The sequence below is a fragment of the Hordeum vulgare genome, chromosome 2H, assembly GCF_904849725.1.
Source record: "Hordeum vulgare subsp. vulgare chromosome 2H, MorexV3_pseudomolecules_assembly, whole genome shotgun sequence".
In the NCBI taxonomy this organism is placed as follows: Eukaryota; Viridiplantae; Streptophyta; class Magnoliopsida; order Poales; family Poaceae; genus Hordeum; species Hordeum vulgare.
The window spans coordinates 529,475,620-529,485,022 of record NC_058519.1 but is presented as its reverse complement, the minus strand read 5'-3'; the positions used below and the strand labels follow the sequence as shown (position 1 = coordinate 529,485,022).

General features: G+C 42.1%; 1 protein-coding gene across 3 annotated transcripts; it reads left to right on the top strand.

Moving 5' to 3' along the window:
* Positions 1-7,583: 7,583 nt before the first annotated feature.
* Positions 7,584-9,138, top strand: LOC123430427 (DNA-binding protein MNB1B-like). Of its 3 annotated transcripts, XM_045114298.1 has the most exons (7): positions 7,584-7,807; positions 7,905-7,982; positions 8,065-8,205; positions 8,293-8,350; positions 8,441-8,485; positions 8,564-8,635; positions 8,875-9,138. In XM_045114298.1, exons 1-7 carry the CDS (start codon positions 7,743-7,745, stop codon positions 8,926-8,928), a joined length of 513 nt encoding a protein of 170 aa, XP_044970233.1. In that variant the 5' UTR covers positions 7,584-7,742; the 3' UTR covers positions 8,929-9,138. The 3 variants fall into 3 exon arrangements, with proteins under 3 accessions (XP_044970233.1, XP_044970234.1, XP_044970232.1); XM_045114299.1 differs by lacking the exon at positions 8,564-8,635; XM_045114297.1 differs by lacking the exon at positions 8,875-9,138 and having other exon boundaries at positions 8,564-8,862.
* Positions 9,139-9,403: the final 265 nt, after the last annotated feature.

Sequence of the window (9,403 nt, the reverse complement as noted above, 5' to 3'; positions counted from 1 at the left end):
CATTGCTGGATGCACAACACTACAGGCATTGAGGTCCATTGGTGCCAAGTTTACCGGCATCGGCAAGCCATTAAACGTGTTGGTCACCACTGCTTCTCGCGGCGTAGGCCTATATGCGGTGCAGCCTGCAAAGCTAGCAACCTTCATGATACCGCCACCTGCAACGCCCGCAACATAACTGCGCCTCTCACTACCCGAAGCCAAAGTCTTCGTTGATTTCGTTTCAGAAGAAAAGTCTCCCTGGATACCCTCATTGCTCTAATTAGAGACCACCGAGGTCGGGAATGACTCTCCATGGAACCAAGTGGTGAGTCGATTGGACACCTTCCTCTCCTTCTCAATTTTTTGCTCCTTCTCTGGTCTGTGCCCACCTCTTTTTTGCCTCCTGTATTCCCCAGGTGGAAGCATGATTCGTGCATATCCTTTCTTATTCTGATTGATATTGTCCATGTTGTCCTGCTACTACTAATATTTTGTAACATTACAAAGAACATATGTAAGCCTATTTGTATTGCTCAAAAGTGCCACTGGATGACAACCAATTACTCATCAGAAAAACAAACACGGAAAGCAAATGATTTCTTAATGTGATATTCTAACCGTATTGGTGAATTAATTCATATATTTGCACTTAAATATTTGGCATTAGGGTTTTATGAATTATACAATGTTTGACGCCATGCTCTCCCTTAGGCATTGATCAAAGTATGTATTTTGGTATATAACCTTTTTATTTGGTTATGTCGTTATCACTCGAATGTTCGTGATCTTTCTTGAACAATGCTATTAATATACAATTTTTCGTGCATGCGTAGATTTAATTTACACACTGCACCAAATTTCATATTTAATTTTAATTGTACTGTGCACTAAATAACAACAAAATTTCTATCATTCGATACAATTCTACGGGCTCGGCAACGCGCGCCTGTCACGATCTAGTTAAGTATGAACTCCCACTTAAATCGACATCCCTCTAGTCATCTAAGTGATACATGATCCATGTTGACTAACCCGTGTCCGATCATCACGTGAGACGGACTAGTCACCATGGTGAGCAACTTCATGCTGATCGTATTCAACCATACGACTCATGTTCAACCTTTCGGTCTCTTGTATTCGAGGTCATGTCTGTACATGCTAAGCTCGTCGAGTCAACCTAGGTGTTTTGCGTGTGTAAATCTGGCTTACACCCGTTGTATGCGAACGTTAGAATCTATCACACCCGATCATCACGTGGTGCTTCGAGACAACGAACCTTCGCAATGGTGCACACTTAGGGGAATGCGTTCTCGAAATTTCAAGAGGGATCATCTTATTATGCTACCGTCGTTCTAAGCAATAAGATGAAAAACATGATAAACATCACAATGCAATCATATAGTGACACGATATGGCCATTATCATCTTCGCCCTTTCGATCTCCATCTTCAGGCATCGCATGATCATCATCGTCAACGGCGTGACACCATGATCTCCATCATCATGATCTCCATCATCGTGTCTTCGTGAAGTCGTCACGCCAACTACTACTATCACTACTACTATAGCTAACCGTTAGCAATGAAGTAAAAGTAGCAAGCACATGGCGTTGCATCTCATACAATAAATTAAGACAACTCCTATGGCTCCTGCCGGTTGTCATACTCATCGACATGCAAGTCGTGAAACCTATTACAATAACATGATCATCTCATACATCATACATGCAACATCACAACTTTGGCCATATCACATCACATGTCAAACCCTGCAAAAACAAGTTAGACGTCCTCTAATTGTTGTTGCAAGTTTTACGTGGCTGATTTCGGTTTCTAGCAAGAACGCCTTCTTACCTACGTGACAGCCACAACGATGATATGCCAAAGCTATTTACCCTTCATACGGACCCTTTTCATCAAATCCAATCCGACTAGAGTAGGAGAGATAGACACCCACTAGCCACCTTTATGCACGGTGTGCATGTCTGTCGGTGGAACCAGTCTCACGTAAGCGTACGTGTAAAGTCGGTCCGGGCCGCTTCATCCCACAATACCGCCGGAAAAGAATAAGACTAGTAGCGGCAAGCAAATTGACAAATCATTGCCCACAACTTTTGTGTTCTACTCGTGCATAGAATCTACGCATAGAAAACCTGGCTCGGATACCACTGTTGGGTAACGTAGCATAAATTCAAAATTTTCCTACGCATATTCAGATCTTCCTGTGGAGAGACCAGCAACGAGAGAGGGGTAAGAGCATCTTCATACCTTTGAAGATCGCTAAGCGGAAGCGTTGCTAGAACGCGGTTGATGGACTCGTACTCGCAGCGATTCCAATCTAGTGCCGAACTATGACACCTCCGCGTTCAACACACGTGCAGCCCGGTGACGTATCCCGCACCTTGATCCAGCAAGGAGGAGGGAGAGGTTGGAGAAGAACTCCAGCTGCATGACGGCGTGGTGTCGATGGAGAGAGGAGGTCTCCTGGCAGGGCTTCACCAAGCACCGGCAGAGAGGAGGAGGAAGAAGGGCAGGGCTGCGCCGTGGGAGAGGGAGAAGTGTGTGTCCCAAGGGCCAAAACCCCTCTCTATTTATAGGAGGAGGGGGAGGGGCTGCGCCACCCCTAGGGTTCCCTCCCTAGGTGGTGCGGCAGCCACCAGATAGGAAAGGGGGCGGCGGCTAGGGTGGGAGGGGGTGGCGCACCACCTAAGGCCCACCTCGCTTAGGGTTTGCCCCCCCCTTTTCTCTCCCCCACGCATTGGGCTGAGTGAGGAGGCGCACCAGCCCACCTAGGGGCTGGTTCCCTTCCCCACTTGGCCCACCTTACCTCCCGGGGTCGTTGCCCCCCTTCGGTGGACCCCCGGGGCCACCTCCGGTGGTCCCGCTGGTCCCGGTACGTTACCGGTGATGCCCGAAACACTTCCGGTATCCGAAACCATCCGTCCTATATATCAATCTTTACCTCCGGACCATTCCGGAGCTCCTCGTGATGTCCGGGATCTCATCCGGGACTCCGAACAACTTTCGGTAACCTCGTATAACAATTCCCTATAACCCTAGAGTCATCGAACCTTAAGTGTGTAGACCCTACGGGTTCGGGAGACAAGCAGACATGACCGAGACACCTCTCTGGCCAATAACCATCAGCGGGGTCTAGATACCCATGGTGTCTCCCACTTGCTCCACGATGATCTCATCGGATGAACCACGATGTCAAGGATTCAATCAATCCCGTATACAATTCCCTTTGTCTGTCGGTATAGAACTTGCCCAAGATTCGATCGTCGGTATACCAATACCTTGTTAAATCTCGTTACCGGTAAGTCTCTTTACTCGTTCCGTAGCACGTCATCGTGTGACTAACTCCTTAGTCACACTGAGCTCATGATGATGTTCTACCGAGTGGGCCCAGAGATACCTCTCCATCACACGGAGTGATAAATCCCGATCTCGATTCGTACCAACCCAACAAACACTTTCAGAGGTACCCGTAGTGCACCTTTATAGTCACCGAGTTACATTGTGACATTTGATACACCCAAAGCACTAAGCATTATTAAAAAAATCATTTGTGACGTTTGATACACCCAAAGCACTTCGCGGTTTTTCATAAGGTATCCTCTGCAAGTGCGCTAAGCATTATTAAAAAAATCATTTGATTGAGCGATTTATCTCTAATCTGTGGATAACCGATAAGATTATGTCATAGCTTCACCATTTAACATTTGGACCTATTTACGGTTCTGACAAATGATTTATCATGAATATAACAATAAATCAGGCCTATTTCTAGCACTATGGTGCAAGAACTATTTTTATTTGTGTTTTCGAACCTTGTTATGTAATATGTATAATTGTCTTGTTTTGTTTGTCATTGTACATGGATTAAAGGCGAGGAATCAAGGTAACACTTTTGTCGAATATTGTTTGTTTGTTAAATATGGCTTATTTTATTGCTGGAAACCTAGGATATGTAAAAAATACACGATTAATAGCCAATCGATGAAATCTATAAATCGTCTGATTTCCGATTAATCTTTAATCCCCAGCCGACCGAGACACTAACAATAAGCGGTATCCTCAACATTGGCTATAAGTAACAATGATAGATAGTTTTGTAGGAAGATAATTCATAACAAGTATTAATAGTAACAAATGTGCGTCAAGGTGGCCCAATCCTTTTTATAACAAAGGATAAGCCTGAAGGTTCTCTTATATAAAGCAAAGCACTTTCAAGGACACATGTGAATTTTCATTTAGTTACGTTCATCATGCTTAGTTGATTCACATTTGTTACTTTGATAATTTGATATGCGGGTGGACCAGTGCTAAGGTGTTTTTCTTACTTGAACAAGCAACCTACTTATGGTTACCCCCTCTTGCACGCATCCGCAACTACGAAAGAAGAATTAAGATAATTCTAACCATAGAATTAAGCGTGTGGATCCAAATCAGCCTCCTACGGAACAACTCATAAACTAGGGTTTAAGCTTCTGTCACTCTCGCAACTCATCATCTACTTATCGTTCCCCAATGCTTCCCTTTAGGCCCAAATATGATGAAGTGTCATGCAACCGACGTTCATGTGACATCACTAAACCAAGAGCCACATACATATCATCAAAATATCGAACGAATACCAACATCACATGATTACTTATAAGACTTCTCCCATGTCCTCGAGAACAAAAGCAACTACACACAAATCATGTTCATGTTCAAGACCATAGGTGTATTGAATATCATTAAGGATCTGAACAGATAATCTTCCACCAAATAAGCGAACTAGCATCAACTACAAGTGTAATCAACACTACTAGCGACCCATATGTACCAATATGAGGTTTTGGAACAAAGATTGAATACAAGAGATGAACTAGGTTTTGAGATGAGATGGTGTTGGTGAAGATGTTGATGAAGATTTACCCTCCAATGGTGGAGGAAGTGTTCGTGATGATGATGGCTTCGATTTCCCCCTGCCGGAGGAAAGTTTCCCGAGCGGAATCGTTCCGCTAGAGAGAAAAAAGTGCTCATGTCTAGGTTCCGCCTCGAAACGGAGGCTCTTCGTCCCAAAAGTATCCTCCTAATTTTTTCTAGGTCCAAACCCTTCATATAGCAGAAGAGGGGGGCCCACGATCGCTTGCGGGACCCACAAGGCATTAGGGCGCACCTAGAGCGCTGGGTGCGCCCCGTTGCCTTGTGAGGGACAAGTGGCCCCGCCTCTAGTACTTCTTGGCTCATTTTTTATATATATTCTAAAAATATTCTCCCTAAACTTTTAGGTCATTTGATGTTCAATAAAATAGGTGTGTCTAATGTAGCTTTTTCAGGTTTAGGATTTCAGCTGCCGGTAATGTTCCTCTCCATCTAAACCTATTAAATTCACAGAGAAAAGGCATTAAAATTGCATCATAAAGTGGAATAATGACAACAATAGTATAAATAACAATAGGAAATCATGATGCAAAATAGACGTAGCACCCCTTGTTGCAACTATTCACTATGAAGGGAGAAGGAGCATGTTACGTCATCCGACTCCACAACTACACAGTTAGCCAATAGTAATAACCTTCCGTCCAAAGTTAGCATACGTTCAATGGTCAACTCCACCCAACGTCAAGAAGATTAGCAATATAAATATGCAAAGAGGATATTAAATCCTAATACCAAACAACCTATTACACACTAGAGTTTATCCATACCCCAAGAATAGCGGGTCTACTCACACATGAAAACGACAATCATCATGATAATGGTAATGGAGTACATGGATGGACGAATCAACCGATACACCAAAGGGTCCACTAATGTTTTTGATGTTGCACATGATAAGGATTTGGATGATGACAATGGTTATGAAGATGGTGATGATGACTTCTTTTCCTCCTTTTATCCTCTTGACTTCACGTTATTTTTTGTTTTCTTTGTTATTGTAACGGTTTTGTTTGGTCTTTTTCTTTCATTTTTCTTTTTGCTAAATGCATGAACTTATTCTTCAAATTCACGATATTTTTACAAAATCCATGAACTTTTATTCAAAGTTGATGAACTTTTTTTCAAAATCGATGAACATTTTTCAATCTCAACGAGCTTTCTTACAAAAATTGATGGTTTTTTCAGAATCAATGAATTTTTAAATTTGATGATTTTTTCAATTGCCTTAAACTTTTTTGAAGTTCGATGAACTATTGCCAATTTTGCTAAAAAATACTATTTCGATTTTTTTTCATATTCAACGAAGTTTTTTTTGATTTTTTTTAAAATTGATAGCCTTTTTAAAATCTACAGACTTATTTTAAAATTTCATGATTTGTTTTCCAGTTTTTTTTCTACGTGGTGCTTTCTTTAGCAGGTACTGGGCATGCCCGGAACACGCCCCTACGAGAGCCAGGAGCTCCAATCTCAGAACGTCGAATATGAGGCAAAATAACTAATTGAGGAGTACTCCTTTCAAAGATCACTCCCATCTAGCCAGTTTGTGAAAAGTGGTGCACTCTATGTGTGCCAATTGTCACAACCTGAGGGTTTTCCTTTTTTTCATAGATCCTTATTTTCAAAATATTTTATCTCTTAAACCGTATGTCTAAATCTCGAACTATTTTCATCGTTGGATTCCTCGCGTCGAGATCTTCAAAATAAGATCTCATGTTAATAGGTTTTGACGAACTTCTTTTCACGGAAAAACCGAATAAAAATCTGGACTGGAAAACCGTGCCTCCAGCGAAAGCTAAAAATACGATTTTTTTTTGTTCCCGAGAGGCACGACTATGCCTCTCGCGGAAGCAAACCTGTGCCTTTCGCGAGAGCAAATCGTGTCTTTCATGAAAAAACAAAAAACATGTTTTTTCGTTCGCAAAAGCAAATGCGTGCATCTCACAAAAGGAAAACCGTTCCTTTCGCGAAAAAAAACAGAAAACACACTTTTTTGTTTCCAAGAGGCATGGTCGCCTCTTCCGAAATCAAATTTGTGTTTCTCGTAAAAGAAAAACCATACCTCTCAAAAAGAAAAAAGATACATGTTTTTTCCGTTTATCTGAGCAAGAAAATCCGTGCTTTTGAAGAAACAAAGAAAAAAGGAAATATGTTTTTTCAGATATTTTTTATTTTTTCATCCAAAAGCTAAGAAATACCCGTGAAAAACCGAACACCGAGAAAACCCAAAATACCCCATCTAAAAAGCCGAAAATGTGTGAAATAAAAAATAAAAAATAAAAAACTAAAGAAAATATTCAAAACGCGATACATGAAGATAGCTAAAAATGCGTCATGTATTATTTGTTGGGAGGCTCCGAATAAGCGGAGCGCCAAGTAGTTGCTCTCAGGTGGTGTTTCTTTTCAAAAGACTAGATTTTTTTTAATTCCAGAGACTAAAAAAAAGTCCCTTCAATAAAGTTTTTTTATAGTCCCTTAAAAAAAAGCCCTCCTTTTTTTTACTTAGGGACTTTTTTTAGTCTAGTCCTTCGAAACACCACCTCAGCTCCCATAATCGATGGCGAAATTGAATCAAGATTGTAGTAAAGCCTCTAAAGGTCAACACGGGCCATAGTTTATTTATTTTTTCCTGACAGAGAACCATAAGGCCTTGGTTGCATTGGCCCAGTATTTACCTGACTCCTATAGGAAAAAGAGGCGCTTGGCCCGATCTCTTTTGTGCCCTAGCAGCTCGCCTCTCGTCTCCCTCGTTTCCTTTCCCCGGAACTCCCCAATTCGGGCGCTCGATTCCTGGCTTCGCCTCGAGACGATCTCACCTGTTGTTGAGGCATGACGGCTTGCAAGCAGACCGCATCCACGGGCACCGATGTAACCATGGACGAGGCCGACAGCAAGTAAGAATCGAAACTGAATCTTGTTTCTGTGATGCAAGAGACATCCCTAGTTTCGGTGCATCGAGCCGCGGATCCATAACCTTGGATTCTTACGCAGCTCGGCAGCGAAGAGAGATGGAGCGGATGAGCGGAAGCCCCGGACCAAGTGCAGGAAGGGGAAGAAGGTCAAGGACAAGTAAGATTCCAACCGATTTGTGTGATGCAATAGAGGTTAATTTTGGTGCGTCGACCCATGACCTTCTCGATGTTCCACGCAGGTTGGCGGTGAAGAGCAATGGAGCGGAGAAGCCCAAGACCCACGACCTTTCCGATGTTACACGCGGGTTGGCGGCGATGAGCATTGCAATGGAAAATCCGTTGGATGAACAGCTCGCCAAGCTCGCCCTTTTCACCTACCAGTGAGATTTGATCCTCCACGTTTTTTCAGATTGTTTTTCCTTTTTTTGCTTTTCTGGACGGCGCTGATTTGACCATGATTTGGTTAGGGACGTCTTCTGGATGGACAACTTCAAAGGCGTCTATGACAAGCCGTCCGTAGATGCTGTCAGTTCGATCCTTCATTGCCTCGTAACCGATTTGTTTCGACTGTTTCGTGGATGAATCGATAATTTGTTTCTTGTGGAAAATTTTCAGATTAGAAAGAAAGCTGCTGAAAACTGGGAATTCTTTAACGATTCGGTAAGACAGCCAGCTTCTAATCTTCTGTAACTTTTGCCATGCTGATTAATGTTTTACATGGATGGATCTGTGTTGCAGGACAAGGCCCCTTACGTAGCCATTGCACGTGTGAACGAAATACTCCTTGCTGAGGCTTATGAGTTCAAGAAGGTTGAGACAAAGACATGGCGGTTTTACCTATTTTTAGATGATTTACTGTGCAAAGCTAAGCATCCTTTGCAAATATAATGCTCTTTCATCACATATATTATTTCCAATAACAATAGATAATCTCATCTACTTTACCTTCCATTGAAAGAATAATTAAACTGATTTTGTTTGCACATTTAATTTTCTTTCTTGTTGATCCATCTTCACCTTGAGCTTTTATAGATTTCTTTCCCTTATAGACACTGAAGTTGACGCTCGGGATGACGAACAAGATGACGAATCTGAAAATGTGAACACACAAGATCTCTAAGATGTGTTTGAATAGGTGATTTGCATTTTTCCTTTTGCTATCTGTATATCTTTTGGATTGGTTACTCAATTAGCAGGGGTCATGCATGTACTCTTGTTTTGTTTTTCATAAGTGGATTTTTAGGTCCGGGGATCCCCGCACCCCCTTATCTGTACCATTCATTAAGAATATGGCACTTTGAGATTTGTGCGCCTCACTATAGTCAATGATTCCGTTAGCAGTTTTTTTTTGCCTCATTAAGCGCAGGAATCTATACTACTAATAAAAGATCAAACGAAAACTTCTCTAAATACACACAACTATTACCCCCACAAAAACAAACACCAATCACTACCACACAATTAGACAACAAATTACAATCTAACGGCCTTCCACCATCCATGCACCACCACCGTGTGCATTTACCAAATTAAGTAAGGCTGACCGTGCTCCACCTCCTCCTACAGCGAAAATCTGTT

Bases quoted from the DNA above. Each gene is read 5' to 3' on its own strand.
- LOC123430427 (XM_045114297.1), top strand. From the start codon at position 7,743: ATGACGGCTTGCAAGCAGACCGCATCCACGGGCACCGATGTAACCATG. The intron at 7,808-7,904 runs GTAAGAATCGAA...ATTCTTACGCAG, and splicing joins ATGGACGAGGCCGACAGCAA to CTCGGCAGCGAAGAGAGATG. The intron at 8,351-8,440 runs GTCAGTTCGATC...GAAAATTTTCAG, and splicing joins ACAAGCCGTCCGTAGATGCT to ATTAGAAAGAAAGCTGCTGA.